The 19,162-nt window shown below is 33.3% G+C and overlaps 1 protein-coding gene across 6 annotated transcripts in view; it reads left to right on the top strand.

Moving 5' to 3' along the window:
• Positions 1–18,891, top strand: part of LOC132098647 (oxysterol-binding protein-related protein 8-like) — a 67,361-nt gene extending 48,470 nt beyond the window's left edge. For 4 of the 6 annotated variants that reach the window (XM_059504729.1, XM_059504732.1, XM_059504733.1 and 1 more), the window contains 20 exons: positions 5,627–5,697; positions 6,381–6,461; positions 6,582–6,683; positions 8,642–8,845; positions 9,875–9,959; positions 10,050–10,209; positions 11,322–11,547; positions 11,755–11,939; positions 12,927–13,008; positions 13,091–13,189; positions 13,270–13,366; positions 13,466–13,564; positions 14,749–14,846; positions 14,997–15,086; positions 15,330–15,466; positions 16,501–16,686; positions 16,799–16,955; positions 18,169–18,271; positions 18,344–18,449; positions 18,537–18,891. In XM_059504729.1, coding sequence (XP_059360712.1) covers positions 5,627–5,697; positions 6,381–6,461; positions 6,582–6,683; positions 8,642–8,845; positions 9,875–9,959; positions 10,050–10,209; positions 11,322–11,547; positions 11,755–11,939; positions 12,927–13,008; positions 13,091–13,189; positions 13,270–13,366; positions 13,466–13,564; positions 14,749–14,846; positions 14,997–15,086; positions 15,330–15,466; positions 16,501–16,686; positions 16,799–16,955; positions 18,169–18,271; positions 18,344–18,449; positions 18,537–18,669 — 2,501 coding nt within the window. In that variant the 3' untranslated portion in view covers positions 18,670–18,891. The remainder of the gene's footprint in view (positions 1–5,626; positions 5,698–6,380; positions 6,462–6,581; positions 6,684–8,641; positions 8,846–9,874; positions 9,960–10,049; positions 10,210–11,321; positions 11,548–11,754; positions 11,940–12,926; positions 13,009–13,090; positions 13,190–13,269; positions 13,367–13,465; positions 13,565–14,748; positions 14,847–14,996; positions 15,087–15,329; positions 15,467–16,500; positions 16,687–16,798; positions 16,956–18,168; positions 18,272–18,343; positions 18,450–18,536) is intronic. The other 2 variants (XM_059504730.1, XM_059504734.1) reach the window with 1 other exon arrangement.
• The last annotated feature ends 271 nt before the right edge of the window (positions 18,892–19,162 follow it).

Genomic DNA, 19,162 nt, shown 5'->3' with positions numbered 1-19,162 from the left:
GCTGACCAGCCTTTTACAAATTGCTTGTAAAACTCTTTTAATACAAGATTATAAGCAAATCTTGGATTCAGTATTTTTGTCAGCTTGTTTTCTTTCAGTTAGCAAAGGTTTTCAGATTTCATAAAGATCAGAGGGGGGATTTTTTCTGAGCTCATGCACGTCAGTTTTTTGAGAGAAAAAATACATTACTTTTTTTGCATAATTTGGCAATATTAACTCAAAACTGTAATAATATTGCATGAGTTTTTTTGGGGGGGGGTTTTGTAGGCTGGTCATTTTTGAGTGTAACAAGGTGTTAAAATATAGAATATTTTTAGAATATTGCATAATAATAATTATTATTATTATTATATGCATTTAGAATATAAAGATATAATTTTAAAATATTGCATAATAATATTTATTATTATTAATATAATAATTATTTAAAATAATTATACAAAATAACATTAAATTGAATTTAATTATATTATGATGAAAATCAATGTTGTTGTTATAAAATTATTACAGTGATAAAAATAATTAGAATGCAACCACAAAAATGCAATATGAATAATATAGCTGATGTTTTTATTATTGCTGAATATTCATTATGCAAGTTTTTTGTTGTAGTTTAGTATTTTTTATTATCGATGTATTTGTAATATTTTTATTTATAATAAAAATCTTTGTATAACACTACAAATGTAACAGTGTGAGGGGAAAAAATCCCCAAAAAGTAACAAAATGACTTGTTATACCCCGTTTCAACAATGTGTGTAGGTTTTAGTCCAGTGTGATGACACAAACTAACATTCTGAAGAAAAGAAAACCAGAAAACCTGAGCACAACATTTTAAGTCTGTAGATTAACTCAATATGTGGCACGTCTCTCATATGACGTGTTAAACAGATAGTTTGTCTGTGTTTCTAGACGAATGTTTCTGTCCTTCAGATGGCGGTCGGGGTGGAATTACACCCGTCTCTGCTGGTTTGTCGTATTCAAGGACGCTTCAGGAGTGTGGAAATATCCCACACGTCACTCTCTCACTGCAGACAAACACAAACACACACGGAAACATGCTGCACAAGCGTTCGTGATCAATGCTTTCATGCGTTTAAAAGGGTCCGAGCTTCATGTCGGAGATGTGTTCCTGCATGTGCACCTGTAGCTCGGCTGTAAATGTCTGTGTTATGACAAACAGTTACAGATCAGCTAGACTCAGACTCTGGGATGAGTTAGTGGATGTTTAAATGCTTCAATTCCAGTTTAATATGCAGAGACAATTATAACAAATATGTGACTCTGGACCACAAAACTTAAAAGTATTAAAAGTGTGAGAGACGTATACATCATCTGAAAGCTGAATAAATAATCTTTCCATTGCTGTATGGTTTATTATGATCAGATGATATTTGGCTCACATACAACTATCTGGAATCTGAGGGATGCAAAAAATCTAAATATTGAGAAGATCATCTTTAAAGTTGTTCAGATGAATTCTTAGCAATGTATATTACTAAACAAAAATAAAATTTTGATACATTCGCAGTAGAACATTTACAAAATATCTTCATTAAACATGATATTTACCTAATATCCTAATGATTTTTGGCATAAAAGAAAAATCTATAATTTTGACACATACAATGTTTTTTTTGGCTATTGCTACAAATATACCCCAGAGACTCAAGACTGCGTTTGTGCTCCAGGGTCACATAAAAAAAACACTTCAAATGTATATATGTCCCCTGAAAAGTTTAAACACTTTGAATCTGTGGTAATTTCATAATATTGCTTAATAATAATAATAATAGTAATAATAATATTAAAATAAAAATGTATTATTATTATAAGAAATAAAAATGATAAATAAAGACCACAGAAGAAATAATATTATTATTAATATTACCAATAATAATAATATAAAATATTTGTATCATTATTTTTTTATTTAATTTTCTTTTTTTATATTGTAATATATCTATTTATAATAAAGCAATTGTTGTTGTTGCAATGTTGTTGTGTAAATGAAAACACCACAATAATAATATAAAAAAGTATTGTTATTATTAAATACTCATAATTCATAAAGCAAGTTTTTTTGTACTCTAATGATTTTTACAATTGCAATATTTTTATTTAATTTTAAGAATTGTATTATTATTATTATTATTATAAATAAAAATCGCAGTAATAAATAATCAATCAATTACAACAAAAACAATTATAATTGACAAATATTGAAAATTATTTGTGGTCTAAATGATTTTTATAGTCATTTGAAAAAGTGGAATAAAACGTATTATTGATCCGTTCTGTTATCAGAACAATGAAAAGTAATTTGTTTTTGTCTTAAAGAAAAACTGTATTTTAGACTTCTATCAAAAGTGCAATTCTACATTTTCAAATGCATTGTAAACATTTTGAGTTTTAGGGAAGTGTTTTAAGAATAAATCTAAACTGACAGGACAGAGGAATGTAAAGGTCGCTCATGCTTATTGTTTGTTTGGTTTTTTAAGGACAGACTTGAGGTCAGAGACTAAATATCTAGAGACTGAATATTAATCTTGAATCTGACTGATTGTGTGTGTGTGTGTGTGTGTGTGTGCGTGTGCGTGTCCGTGTCCGTGTCCGTGTCCAGTTCCCGTCAGATTGTGAAGTAAATCTACATCCTGACACTCATGAGCCTGCTGTTAAACGAAAGCGTAGTTAATGCAGATTTATGCGGTGCAGAATCGGTTGCTAATATGCTAATAGACAAGTTATGCTGATGCTCTCATCAGGTTGAGGACGTGTGGATTTTCTGCGTATGATTAACATGTTGAAGAGCTCTTGGAGTGGCTTGTTTTTCTGAGATGCACACAAAGCTTGGCCTGGTTTGCGGAGGAGAAACAGGAAACAAGACTTGATTACCCGATCGATGGGTCATCATTTACTTCCGCAGCTCGCCTGATCCAAAAACATCAGGTGAGACTCTAATGCTGTACTCTTGAGGCTTGATGTAGATGCTAAAGAGCCATTCTGTCAGTAAAAAGCACATTTTTCTTTATTAAAGCCTCTTGTGTGACTCATATAGCAGGGAAGAGTCGCCTGCTGTTGAGGATCTGTGATTAAACCGAGCCAAAATGTCTTGAGTTGTCAATAGCTGTGCTCTGAGATCATCTATATGTGATATATCTTTCTCTTCAGGGGAAAACACACCAAAGATAGAGAAGTTTTCCTCTGCAGGGACAAATGCACATTTTAGTCCAATAAAGCTGCTTTCTGGATTGGGAATGTTTTTAAGCAGTTTATAAAAAGGTGTGTGATTCATCCTGTCCAATCTTAGAAAAGTCAAAAGACCAACATAGGTCAGAAAACGGCATTTATTAAGTTATTTCATGGTGTCTTCACTCATAATTTCTTGTAACTTGTCAACTATTTTCTTCCACTTTAACCCAACAGAGCCGAGACAATGACTCCGTCAAGTAGAGATGTTATATAAAGTGACAGCTGTGCTATAGTTATCTGAGAAACTAACTAGTCTTGACAGACGTGACATTGACGCATCGTCCTTGGCCTTCTCTTATGATAACGATGAAGGGTTATACTTTCCTCAGGGTCACCATCTAAACTGAAACCACTCAAACCATGAAAACATTTAGTTATTTGAAATAAAATAAACATGAAAAACAGTGAAGATGGAGTTATTTAAGCATCACTGTCAAACTATTCGTTTTTCTTCATATTTAGAATTTTTGAAATGTATTTGAAATCTTTAAACCTGAAAAACGTTACAATTGGAACATTAATGGAATCTTTTATAGAACTTTCATAGAAAGTCTGTTTATATTTTATAAGGGTTTGTTAAGTTGAAATGTATTTTTATTGTACTGTTTTTATTATATTTTTGCATGTTTACCAACAAACAAACAAAAACTTTAAATCCTTCTATTTATTATAAAAAAAATCTTTGCTATAGTGACTAACCGGGACTTGTCACAGTACTTCTATCATATTGTTGCTCTTTTCTTAGTCTTAAAGAGCTCCTGTTGTCCTCATTTGTAAGTCGCTTTGGATAAAAGTGTCTGCTAAATGACTAAATGTAAGTGGATTCAGGTGTGGGATCAGGTTTTAGAGCTGCTGAATATAGAGCAGGTGAAGCTGCTAAAATACTGAAAATGCCACTGTTTACCAAAATTTATCCTGGGAATTATTGTATATATTCAATGAGTTATTGCTGCTATTATAATTATTTACAATTGTATTATTCTTGAGTTTGCCATGAGTATAGCATTTGATGTGGATATTGTGTTAAATGCTAAAAAAAGCCACTATTCGCCAAAGTGTAAGCTGAAAACATATTGAATTTTCTGCCTTGTTGTTTATTAGCAACGTCAGCAATCTCTCATAGACTTGTCAGTGGTGTTGAGAATTGTGAAATTTCACTGGTGTCTGTATCATGGAAATCCTACATGTATATTTGTGTTTGTATATACTTATAACTGATATTTGTTGCTGAATTTCTTTTTATTGGATCATTACATAATATATGAAAGTGAAGTGACATTCAGCCAAGTATGGTGATCCATACTCAGAATTTGTGCTCTGCATTTAACCCATCCGAAGTGCACACACACAGAGCAGTGAACACACACACACACACACTGTGAGCACACACCCGGAGCAGTGGGCAGCCATTTATGCTGCGGCGCCCGGGAAGCAGTTGGGGGTTCGATGCCTTGCTCAAGGGCACCTAAGTCGTGAAATTGAAGGTGGAGAGAGAACTGTACATGCACTCCCCCCACCCACAATTCCTGCCGGCCCTGGACTCGAACTCACAACCTTTCGATTGGGAGTCCGACTCTCTAACCATTAGGCCACGACTTCCCCTAATATGACTTATAATTATCCTTATTTGGTGATGAATTAAAATTTAAACAAGGGGGGACAAACAGGACAAACCAAAGGTTTTTAGATTTTTATTTAATATTTCTATATGCACAGCAGTGTTATTTTAGTACCTCTGAGACATTTATAGTTTTAACTAATATTTTGAATCAGTTTTATTATATTTTGAATCGTTTATTTTATTTTACATTTTAATTTTATTTAAAGTTTTAGTAATTTTGTTGTGTTTTGTCATTTAATGTAAAAAAAAAAATATATATATATATATATATATATATATATAATATACTATATATATATATATATATATATATATATATATATATAGTTTTATTTTATTTAATTTTTTATTTTAGTACTTCAAATGAAACAAATGAAAATGAGAAATATTGCATTGACAACTAGCTGAAATACAATGGTTTCTTGCTATTTAGTATTATTATGATAATGTTTTTCGTCCATTTTTTTATTACTGGGCATCAGGGTTATTCTTTTTAACTAAAACACACAATTTACTAACACTTTAATTAAAATTAAAATGGAGATGGAAAATAAAAAATAATTCCAAATAAACTATAATAGTATATTAATGATAACAAAAATAACACTGAAACACATGATTGTGTACTTACAAGTCAAAACATTAATGCACATGCATTATAAACATGATGATTTGTGCATGTGTTATTTTTTCGATAGTTGTGAAATAACAACCCGACCGATTGAGTTGAATCACAATGTCTTGTTTGTGCAGGTTTTGATCGTGGTAAAGAGGAAACACTGCCTCTGAAAGAAGACTCCTCACACTCGATATCCAAGAGCAAGGTAAACTCCCTACCCATGATCCTCTGGGGCTGGGATCCGATGGATACAGGTCGCCTGGTCCTCCAGCAGTCTTCAGCTTGTTTTTATTTAATTATACATACCGTATTTTTCGGACTATAAGTCGCACTTGAGTATAAGTCGCATCAGTCCAAAAATACGCCAAGATGAGGAAAAAAACATATATAAGTCGCTCTGGACTATAAGTCGCATTTATTTAGAACCAAGAACCAAGAGAAAACATTACTGTATACAGCCGCAAGAGAGCGCTCTATGTCTTCAGTGTAGACTACAGGAGCACTGAGCAGTATAGAGCGCCCTCCGGCGGCTGGAGACGGTAATGCTTTCTATTGGTTCATTTCTCTTGGTTCATTTCTCTCGGTTCATGTCAAATTAATTTTGATAAGTCGCACCTGACTATAAGTCACAGGACCAGCCAAACTATGAATAAAAGTGTGTAATATATATATATTACAATTTAATACTGTACTATAACTGTTTTATAATTGAATATTTTGAATACATTTATTTATATAGTATATATTTTTTTATTTTATATTTATTTGTGTGTGTAAATAATTTGTATGTATGTATGGATTATGCCACATTAATTTAGGCCAGCAGCTCATAATATCATAATGTTCATCATGCTGTGTAAATTCCTAACACTTATGTTGGTTTTGCAGTCGGAAACCAAGCTCTATAATGGCTCAGATAAGGACATATCGGCGTCTGGAAACAAGCTTACTAAGAAGGAGTCGCTCAAGGTACAGCCAAACTCATTAATGACACACACTGATCAATACAGACTTCCAGTGCATTTTTTGTTCATGCATTCCGATTACTAATGACTAATAGTGTGATGTTTTGCATGCATGTCTATTCAGGTGCAAAAGAAGAACTACAGGGAAGAGAAGAAGCGTGCCACTAAAGAGCTGCTGAGCACCATCACTGATCCGTCTGTCATTGTCATGGCCGACTGGCTCAAGGTTTGCCGTTAAAATAATTCATACACATCTTTGGTGTGGATTTCAGCGAATCAGTTCGAACAAACACAGACAACGTGATTAATATTCATGAACCTAGCAGCTAGGGCTGGGCGATATATCGAATATTAGCGATAACATCGGAATAATTTTGACGACGATGTACAATTTGAATATATCGGGAATATCGAATATTTCAAATTCAAGCATACTTTCCCAAAAGAACGCGCCGAATGTCCAAAAAAGGAACCTGTAACTGCTGACTGCTCTACGCCCCTCTACTACGAGAGCTGTAATGATAGCGGTTGCCAGATAACAAGAGTTTAAATCTCCCAATCAGAGCTCCACTGTTACAAGGATACATTTTCTGCCCGGTGTTTGCTTATTTTAAGCAATCTGGCAACCATGCGCACGTGCTCACTCCTCATTGCGAAAGAGCCGCTGACGATAATCTGAAAACACTAACAAGCTGGAATTGAGTGATTTAATGAAAGCGTCGTTCAGCCGGTCTGTGTTCTGTCGTGAGATCTCAACTGTATTGTTTGCATTTGTGATTGCAAAATAAATGCACTTACTCGACAGCTGATGTTTGAATAGAGAAACATAGGCTATGGCCATTTGGAATTACTATTGGGGAATTTCACTGATATGTTTACCAGTTTCCATAATATAGACAGAGAAAATGCAAAAGTCTTTGGTATTCATTTATATATATTTATATATAAGAAATAGCTATGTGCTTCAGCAACTAGCTCCCCATCTAAGAGGGTTTTTAGTGTCAGTAGGACCATAGTTTCATGCCACAGAGCTTCTCTTAAAACCACAGACAGTTGACAGACTTGTGTTCTTAGCTTAAAAACTTGTTAAAAAATTTAAATAAAATACTTATCCCAGTTGCATAGTTTAAATTGTGAATTGCATGCACTAAAAAGAAAAATGCACTTTCTGTAACTGTTACTTTTGCACTGCTTCAGTTACATATAGGCCTACATGTATTCATTTAATAAAAAGCAGTAAGTGATCTCTTGGTCTAGATTTTTTAACTGCTTAAATTAGCTGTTTAATCTAAATAGTTTTTTTTTTTAATGGGCAAAAGAAAATCATGTTTTATTTTTTATTATTTAAATGCAAATGCAAACATATCGAGATATATATCGAATATCGTAAAAATTTTGACAATATCGAGATATCTTTTTCTTTTGTATATCGCCCAGCCCTACTAGCAGCTCATTCATTCTCAGTGGGTTTTATATTGTTATAAGTCGTAGTAGTGTCGTGTTTTTACAGAAACACTGCATGAGCATCAATATTTTAAGCATCATGACCAGTGCTAAGTTCAGTTAAAATTACAAATATGCTTTCATACTTGATTACCAAGATTTAGTTCTAATACTAAAGTTCTATCATTAAATAATGCTTGATTATCATATATTACAATGCTTGACCGACTGATGTTAAGATTGTGCTTTCAGATATTTAAAAAGCTGTGCCACTTTACAAACATAAGCTATATAATAATATATGAGTCTGGCGCTTAAACTAAAAATGTTACTAACCAAAGGAGATTCTATTGCCAAGGTGTGTATAGCAAGTTGTTTTTATGATGCAAAATCTTGTTTTAGTAATGCATATTGTATAATGCTTTTAATGCACATCTCTGCATAAATGGTCTCAAAATTGTCTCGTTATTCATAGAAGCTCTTACAGTGCATCCACAGCAGATGGATGCATTCAATTTTGGTAGCAAATCAGACGGGACAAAAGCATGATTTAAAAAGCGAACGCCATTTTTTATTATGCCATCTTGCTGCAGGGGTAAACCAGGCATGCTTATAATCACAGTAATGCTCACATAACTGATAGCACATCAGTTAACCATTGCTGAAAGGAGGTTAAATTGATCATCGCTTTGGATCACACGATCAAACCAGTCCTTCACGAGTCGGTTTTATCTCGTTCAGATCCGTGGCACGCTGAAGAGCTGGACCAAGCTGTGGTGTGTGCTGAAGCCAGGCGTCCTGCTCATCTATAAAACCAATAAAAACGGCCAGTGGGTCGGCACCGTCCTGCTCAACGCCTGTGAGCTCATCGAGAGACCCTCCAAGAAGGACGGCTTCTGCTTCAAGCTCTTCCACCCGCTCGAACAGTCCATCTGGGCCGTCAAGGTACACCAGAAAACATCACTGGAGTCGCATTCTTATACATTTAGGGTTCTAAAAGATGTCTTGGATGCATAATAAAAAAATTATATATTTGTACGTATAATGTGTATATTTAATAAATAATGAAAATAAAAGCTTATATATTGAATGTAATGTTAAAAAATATTATAGAGATGTTAAACATTAAATATTTTAAAACACAATAACATTTGAGAAACGTTTAGGGTCTATAAGAAGTGTATTCCGCTCACCAAGGCTGCATTTATTAGATCAAAAATAAAATAAAAACAGTAATATTGTGAAATATTATTACAATTTTAAATAAGTATTTTCTATGTTATTAAGTAGTAAAATGTAATTTATTCCTGTGACGTAAATCTGAATTTTCAGCAACATTACTCCAGTGTCACATGATTCTTCAAAAATCATCCTAATATTTGCTGCTCAAGAAACATTTCTAAATTATCAATGTTGGCAATTTTTTTATTTTATTTTTTTTAAATTTTTTTTGGAAGCTGACTTTTTTCAGGATTTATTTTTTAAAGCAATTGAATAGAAAGTATAAAATAATATATTAAAATATTAGTATTTTAACAATGAATATGTTTTTTATGTTTTTAATATTTTTATATTAAATTGTTTTTATTATAATAATTAATAACAATTAATTAATAAATCAATTTTTTGTTTTTGTCAGGATTCTTTAAAAGGAAATTTAATAGAGGGTTCAAAAGAAGAACTTTATTTGAGTTATTATTAGTATTATTCTTTAATTCTTTGGTTATATTATAAATGTCACTTTTGATCAATTTAATGCCTCCTCACTGAATAAAAGTATTGATTTATTCATTAAAACAGATATCAAAAAGCATGCATATTAAATGTAATATATTTAAAACTATAAAACAATGTAAAAAAAAATTATGTACAATATGTGCTCTTTTTTATATTGATATAATTTTTTTAATATTCCTTTATTAATGTAAATAGTTATTTGGATAGTTGGATGAAGTGTGTATGTTTGTGTCTCAGGGTCCTAAAGGAGAAGCTGTGGGCTCCATCACTCAGCCATTACCCAGCAGCCACCTGATCTTCAGAGCGGCTTCAGAATCAGACGGTGAGACACACACACACACACACACACACAGAACAGAGCTGGATGTTACTGTGCCATCAGTCTTGATAACACACTGCATCATGTGTGCAGGCCGCTGTTGGATGGACGCTCTTGAACTGGCTCTGAAATGCTCGAGTTTGCTGAAGCGAACGATGATCCGAGAGGGCAAAGAGGAGACGACGCAGACCGCAGAGCACTCGCAAATCAACTTCTACAGTCTGCTGAGGGCACACAACATGCAGGGCTTTCAGTGAGACATTAACACACCCAGCTGTCATCTTACCAGCTCTTTAGATGAAGATTTTATTCAGCGTTGATAAAAAGTGACACTTGCATATTTATTTATAATGTAGAGTGCTGTTACATTTCCTTTAAATCTTAAGTAAGAGTTCAGTCTTATACAATAATACTTTTTATTTTATGGCACATGACCAGGAACAGAAATGACTACATTAAGTGCATTAACGTCCACTTTTTGTTTTTCTTCTTCAGTTTTTTTTCCCATTGAGATTTTAAAAACATCTTCATAAAGGTGTTATAAGCCATGAACCAAAACAAGCAGCTACGAGTTTAATCACGTCACAAACTTTGATTTGAAGCAGAATTTAAATGAAAGTTGAAATAATAATTACAGATGGCTTCAACAAAAGCATGTACCCTTACTAATCATGTAGTTAAAAATCAATCTCTACTTTGGAAGTAAAAAATGTCTTTAAAAATATATATTTTTTTTTATATAAATTTTTTATGAGCATTTATATAAAAAAGTAATATATATAATTATTTATATAAATTGTAATTTATTTAAAAAATATTTTTATATTAGTTAAAAATGATGTAAATGCGTGGCTTCAACAAAAACGTATCCCATTAAAAATCAATCTCCCTATTTGGAAGTTTTTATTTCCAAAACCATAAATTGTCTTTAAAAAAAAAGTTAAAAAAAAATAACATTTATATTTGTATAAATATATATTTATTTATATAAATATACAAAATATATAGATTTTTTAAAATATATTTATAATAAAAAAGTATTTATCATTATTTATTCACATTCATTTAAAAAAAAAAAAAGTTAACGATTAAAAATGAAGTTAAGCAAATATGATAAAATCCCTGCAACTAAATAATAATAAAGTAATTTATCTATTTATAATAATAATAATATTAATATTCACTTTAATAAACACACATAAAGGCTAAATAAGACATTATTTTAGCTTGTTGTATTTTCTGAACTGATTGTTTCACTCAGTATGCATATATTGACTGAAACTGAAGTAGTTAAAGCACCACTAGTCACTGATTAATGCAAGTCCTGTGTTCGCATACGAACTGAGAGTTTGTGTGATCGGTCAGGTTTAACGACAGCGACCAGTTTAAGGATCCGGACCTGTACTCGGATAAATCGGATCGTGAGAACGAGCAGGAGCAGGAGGAGTGGGACAACGAGGTGATGGAGAAAAGTGAGGAGAGCGACAGCGACACGTCAGAGCGACAGGACGACTCGTACCTCGACCTGGATCCCAACGAGACGCTGCGGGAAACCTCGTACATCGAGCAGAGCCACGAGGAGTTGGGAGAGGTGTGTGAGCCTCACATTATCATCATGAGTTATTGAGGTCCTCACATGCGTTTGGCTGGAGTGGAGTGTTATTGACACACACATGCTTACACAACATTCAGACGGCTATTTTTACAGCAGACAGCTGGGAGATGAGCAGTAAGTCTGTGGTGGATATGACACAATCTGTTCATTCAAGCTGTGTGTGTGTGTGTGTGTGTGTTTCAGGCAGGCGAAGAGTCCCAAACAGAAACGGTATCAGAGGAGAATAAATCTCTGATCTGGACTCTCCTGAAGCAGGTTCGGCCCGGCATGGACCTGTCTAAAGTGGTGCTGCCCACCTTCATCCTGGAGCCACGCTCCTTCCTGGACAAACTGTCCGATTACTACTATCACGCTGACTTCCTGTCCGAGTAAGATGATAACACACACAGACACGGTGATGCTCAGATGATTCAGATGCTCCTTTATGCTCACAAATAACAAAAGGAAAACTAAAGCTGCAATAATATATCAAATTAAGATGAAACAAAATTTCGAAATATATAAACTGAAATAAAAAAAAAATAATTAAAGCTTAATATAAATATAAAATGGCATAAAAATGACAAAAGGACATCATAGAATTAATAAAGCTTAAACTAAAAATTTTGAATATGACAATGAAAAAAGCTAACTACATTAAAAGTATATAAATAATAAACAAAATGACATTGGAAAGACGCTTACATGGAATTGCTGTATATCTAGTGTTAAAACATAAAATGTGTAATTTTAATTAGATTTTGATATGAACATTGTTGAATTTATTTCAATTAAATTATATACACAATGTATTTTAAATTAATTTTTGCATAGTTATGGATTAAGAAATTATGTGGTAAAATCACTGTAAATAAATATTAAGTGAAATAATTACAGTTTTTAATAATAATAATGATAATAATAATAATAATTAACAAATTGTCCACATTGTAATAAACATAATAAACAAATCAGCAAATTAAAATATCAAAATCAGTGTTATTTTAGTATTAATGAAATACTATTATAGTTTTTGTTAATATTTTGAATTGGATTTTATTGATTTGTTTTTTACAATAATTTTAGTTTAAGTTTTTTTTTATATGTCTATATAAGATTTATTATTTTTTATTTATTAGTATAAGTTTAGTATTTTTAGTAACTTAAACCAAATTAAAATTAGAACATTTATTTATTTAATTTAATAAATTAATGTGTATTTTTTTTTTTTCAAGTAAATAATTTTTACAATTTTTTTAGTGTTATTTAGCAGTAAAAACTCTGATTAAAAAAAAAATACACAAGACATCAAATCAGATTTTAGATAGTTTTATTAAAGAAATGTTATTGTAATTGTGTTTTGTCGAACTCATCAGAGCGGCGGTGGAGGAAAACGCTTATAACCGTCTGAAGAAAGTGGTCAAATGGTACATTTCTGGATTCTACAAGAAGCCAAAGGTAAATACACATACACTAACAACCCTTCAGACATCTAGAAATGTCATCTTCCGTCATATTTTGATAATTTTGTCTCTGACAGGGTTTGAAGAAACCGTACAACCCCATTATCGGAGAAACATTTCGCTGTTTGTGGCTCCACACCAAGACCAATAGCAAAACCTTCTACATCTCGGAACAGGTCAAGCAGTGAAATCTACTTTAATTCCAGTCAGGTTCTACTGAGCTTCACACCGACATAAAGTGTCTGTCCTCCTCCAGGTATCCCATCATCCTCCGGTGTCAGCCTTTTACGTCAGCAACAGGAAGGATGGCTTTTGTCTCAGCGGCAGCATCCTGGCCAAGTCCAAGTTTTACGGTAAGAGAGAAGATGCACTACAATAAATCATGTCATTTTGTGCAACACACACACACACATGCATGCGTCTGATTGCGAGTTTGTTGGCATGTTTCTCAGGAAACTCTTTGTCTGCCATCTTGGACGGTGAAGCCAGGCTGTCGTTTCTGAACAGAGGAGAGGATTATGTGATGAACATGCCCTACGCACACTGCAAAGGTCTGTTTTTCACACACACACACACACACACACACACACACACACACACACACATATGCGCGACTAACACACGTCCCCTGTGCTGTCTTCTGTAGGGACACATCTAGCTATGTCTTCATCTGTAGTAACTCGTTTGGCCTCATTTAGATTTGTGTGCAGTATCCAATCTAAAGTTTTCATTTAGTTAGCACATGACAGTTTGGTAACACTTTTTTAAGTTACAATTAAAACGTTATTGCATTATATAACATATGTGCATTCAAATATTGTACTTAAACATATATGTATACATGTATTCATGTCTATATGTATGTGTGTGTATATATACATGTGCTTATATATGTATGATGTGTGTTATACTGTATTATTATTGATATTATCATATGTAATACAATTGTAAGTAAATGTGTTTATTTTATAACATGTGTAATAAATGTATTGTGTTTTCACCTATATATATATATATATATGTATGTTAATATTTATAATATTCTTTTACATTTATTTGTATATTTATTAGTATATATACATAATTGTATAATTAAATTATATTTGTTATATTTTTATAATTTAATTTATATGTATACATACTGTACATGTTACAGTTCTAAATGTGTGTGTGTGTGTGTGTGTGTGTGTGTGTGTGTATATCATCTATATTTATAAACATATAAAATATGAATAATTATTAATTATTGTATATGATACATTTATTATTACATTAATGAATGTTTAATTATTTTATCATATATTTATAATGTAATAATTAAGTAATGTTTAATATAAATGTTTTTTATTCAATTGTTGTATATGTAAAATAATTGTAATGTTTATATATACACCGTGTATATTACAGTTGTAAATGCATATATAAAAGTATATATTTTTATTTATTTATATTAATGTATAATTGTCTTATTATTTAATTGTCATATATATATATATATATTATTGTTTTAAATATGTATTTATTTATTATCAGTTAAGCTTACTAATGTTTAATTGTTAATATAAAGTGTTACTAAAGCCCCATCTCTTGGAGACTAATGTCTAGCTCAGCAAGCATCATGTTTTTCCGTCTGTCTGTCCTGATTTGTGTGTTATCGTTTTATAAAATAGCATGTGCATCTACAATAACTCATTACACACACACACTGGTGTATTCACGTCTGCGTTTCTCTCAGGGATCCTGTATGGGACGATGACTCTGGAGTTGGGCGGTCAGGTGTCCATCGCCTGTGAGAAGACGGGCTACAGCGCTCTACTGGAGTTCAGACTCAAGGTGTGTGTGTTTATACGCTTTTGAGACATTTAGAAGAACAGTGGGGCGCAGAGAGAAAGGCCACACCGATAACAGCACAGCATCCACTAATGAACGATGCTTCGTGTGACTCTTTTTCAATGGCATGACTGATATTCCCCCGTCCTTCAGCCGTTCCTCGGCAGCAGTGATATCGTGAATCAGATCAGCGGGAAGATCAAGCTCGGGAAGGAGGTGCTGGCGACACTTGAGGGGCACTGGGTGAGTACAACAGTCGAAAACCAGACCGCCTGCACATAAAAAAATCAGCTTTAAAAGTTACGTAGAAATCCGAAAATGTGTTTGGTCACTTTGCATGTCAATCAAACTAAGTGGGCGGTTCTTAGCTTGGACACTGACAGTTCTGGCTAATGATTTTAGCATGTCTGAATATGTTTGGACCTGAAACTAAGGCTTCTTAGATGTCTTTTATAGCGTGTATGTCACTGTGTGTGTGTTTTACAGGACAGTGAAGTCTTCATCAACGATAAGAAGACGGGTGAGATGGAGACATTCTGGAACCCGACGCCGGAGCTGAGACAGAAGCGTCTGATCCGCTGCACCGTTCCTCCTGAAGAACAGAGCGAGTTTGAGTCCGAGAGGTAACGGTGAACGTCACTTTAGAAGGACCCAGTGCAGAAAATGCAAAATGTGATGGGAATTTGACCATTGTTGATGAATTCATCAAAAGTAGGGCTGTGTAATTAACCTGATTGTGAAATGGACTAGTGTCTGTGAATATTGATCCACAAAAAGACTATTAAACTGCTAAAAAAATACTGCTGTTACTACTAAAAATAATATTTCAATTATTCAAACTTAAATTTTAAATAATATAAAAAAATGTCATCCATGTTTTAATTCTAAAAGTGAAAGGAAATTAAAGGAGTTGTTATTTTTTTTATTAACTAAATCGTTCATGCATTTATTTGTTTACTATAGTTTTTATGACGTTTGTATGAAATCATAAAACCAGAAGAAGAAAAAAATCAAACAGACAACAGAATTTCTGAAAACATTTCATAGGGCCCTATTATTGTAAGGTAATAATTAAATTATTAAATCGATGCAGCTTTTTGAGGACACTTCATTAGACATGATTTAGATTATTAACATTTTATTAAACCATTTCAATCTAGAAAAAAATTAAAGGAAAACACGGAAGTTGCTAAACAATTTAATGTTAATTAGACATGCTTTTCAAACACTAAAGGAATCTAGAAATATTATTTTATATGTTTTACCAATTATATTTCAAATGGAATTAAAACAAAAACAATTGAATACATATATATATATATATAATAAAAATACATATTTAAAATGGAATCCAAAAACTTTAAACCATTAAAAAAACACAATCCAGAAATGATTTTAATATTTTTCAAATTATTAATGCTCTAATTATTGTTTTCAATTAATAAATGTATTATTATATTATTACATCAAAAATTGAATCCAGAAAAAAAAAATGTTAGAAAAAAAAATATTTTAAATCAAATGCAGAGAAACTAATACAGAAAATTTGAAAAAAATAATCATAAAATAAATGCATTTGATAGGGCTCTGCGTAAAGCTCTAGTCCCTAATTAGGAAAACGGACACATTTTCATTAGTCTTTCTCTCTCATCTTCAGGCTGTGGCAACATGTGACACGAGCCATCAATAACAAGGACCAGACGGAGGCGACCAATGAGAAGTTCATCCTGGAGGAGGTCCAGAGGAAAGCGGCACGCGAGCGCAAGGCCAAGTGTGAGGAGTGGACTCCCGCTCTGTTCGAGCAGGACCCGGTCACCGGAGAGTGGCATTACCGCTACGCCGAGTAAGTCACGCCGGCCTTTCCTTTCATAACAGCTGCTGCCCCCTGCTGGACAGGAAGGGCACTGTAGCATGTCCCGTTTACTGTGAGGACGGTGTGTTTCTCTGTGTCCTAGCACTCGTCCGTGGGATCCACTCAACGATCTGATTCAGTTCGAGAAAGACGGCTTTATTCAGACCAAAGTGCGCCACAGGACGCCTATGGTACGTTCAGCCAGTGTAGTTAGTCTCAGTACCCAGCAGGGCTCCCGGAGGGACAATTACCTGAGCCAGGTACGTCCTTCTGTCTCCGCCCCTCCCTCGTTCTACCCACAATCCCTTTCTCTGCTTCCATCACATCATGCCTGCCGCCGTCGGCGCTCTCTGTCCATTCTTCAAACAACCGATCACCATTCTGCAAAGCAACCAGTCATCTGCTGCCTGACCTGGTCACATGACCGTTCTGCCTCATTTTCAGCTTTTGTTTTTTCCTGTGTGCTCTTTGGCATTTGCAAGTGACTCACATGCATGCCTGTGTGATTTTTGTTAGCATTTTGTTTGTTTTTTTGTTTGCATCAGGGATGCGTCTTTGCAGCGAGGGTCCAAAATTAACATTGGTTTGTGAATCCTGGAATATTGCATTCAAAAGATCTTGAACACATTGGATGGAATGTTTATTTACAACATTTGTTTGTGATATTCCAGAAGATGTAAATAAATGATTAATGTAACGTTAAATACAAAAATTATTAGAATTTTAATTTGCATTTATATAAATAATAAGTATAATAATATTAAAGAAATTAAATATAAATTTACATAAATAAAAAAAATAGTAAATAATAAACACAATTTTCTTTTAAACAAAAAAATAAATGTTGTAATAAAATAAATTATTATAAATCTTGGGATATCATAAAAAAGCCATGAAGTACTGACACATGAAGCTGGCTATGATGTGAATGTATGTGCACATTAGCGTGTTTGATAGAAATGCTACTTCACTATATATTTTTTTTATTTACAAAATATTAAAATAAACAATAAATTTTACAATAAATAAATTAAAATATAATCAATTAAATTTCCATTTAAAAAACAATAATTTGCTTATTTAAATATGCATTTTTAAATGATTAGAAATTTTATTTGCATTAAAATAAAAAATAAATATGATAATAAAAAAATAATTCGAATTTGCAACTTGCTAATGACAAATAGACGAGAAACTGCATAATAATTCCATTGTTTTATAAATAATAGCATGTTTTTAATCTAAAAATGCAGCTTCATGGCCAGTATTTAATATTCATGGTTAATAGAACTTTTTCCTACCTCACTTGCCATTGGCAGATGTGGAAAAAAGTTCATTTTGGACCCTGTTTGAAGCCTTTCAAAAATATCTGAGAATCACATACACAATTCAGACTGTCTTAACCATAACATAAAGACTGAAACATGTGAATGTCCTGCTCTTGTCGGTGTGTGTGTGTGTGTGTTTGATCAGGTGACGGGACCAAAGCGGAAACATAAGAGTGACAAACCCAAAAGTCCAGAAAGTGGCTGTTCGTCACCGGAGCCGGACCACCAGGACTCTTCAGGCAGCGAGAGTACGTCAAACACACACACACACACACACATGCTTATAACAATCCACAAACTCATCATGATCTTTGATTCAGGGCACAAGAGCAAACACAACAGCCGCCTCAGAAAGAAAGGAACAGATCTGAGTGAAATCCAAAGTGCCATTGAGTCGATCAGAAAAACCCAGGAAGACATTAACAGGTGAAACGGCTTCTCTTCTCCTACTTTTATAAGAAATGCTTGGAAACCAGAATATTAACTTTGGTTTGTCTCATCACGGGCGTCTAGGACCGTCAACGCTTTGAGGAGTCGAGTGGCGAGTCAGTCGGCATCAGAGAGTTCGTTCCTCACGCGTCGAGACGTGTCCATCATCCTCTTCCTCATCTTCCTCCAGGTCCTCCTCAACTTCATCTTTAAGTAACGGTCGGGAATGACCGAGAAATCTCACTCCATCCCTTCAGCACTCCATCCTCCAGTCAGCATCGCCTCACGGTTTTGTTTCGTTTCTTATGAGTGTGTGTTGCGATCGCTACAAAGGGACGGCCAGTATCAGGTTGAAGTGCATTGTGTGATGTTTTATAAATGACTGTTTACCTTTATTCTTCAAAACGAGGAAATCCCATTAACCCTTTTAGCCATTTAAACCATTTAAACCATTTTTTTTTCCTTGATTAGCGCCCCCTGATGTAGCGGAGGACGTGAGTTGATTTACAAACTAAATATGATCAAATCTAGGTCATTTTTTCCCTTTTAAATTAGAGAGAATATATATATATATAGTTTAACAATGTCATATTCTACACATCCGGTTTCTATTTGTTGAGTTTTTTTATGAATTTGTGTGGCTATTGCTGCAAAAGCACAGAAAATATTGTGGATTACAGTGCATTGTGGGAAGTTTTAGAAGCGACTGT

The sequence above is a fragment of the Carassius carassius genome, chromosome 22, assembly GCF_963082965.1.
Source record: "Carassius carassius chromosome 22, fCarCar2.1, whole genome shotgun sequence".
Taxonomy (NCBI): domain Eukaryota; kingdom Metazoa; phylum Chordata; class Actinopteri; order Cypriniformes; family Cyprinidae; genus Carassius; species Carassius carassius.
The sequence above is the reverse complement of the archived record's forward strand: the minus strand, read 5'-3'. Positions and strand labels throughout refer to the sequence as shown.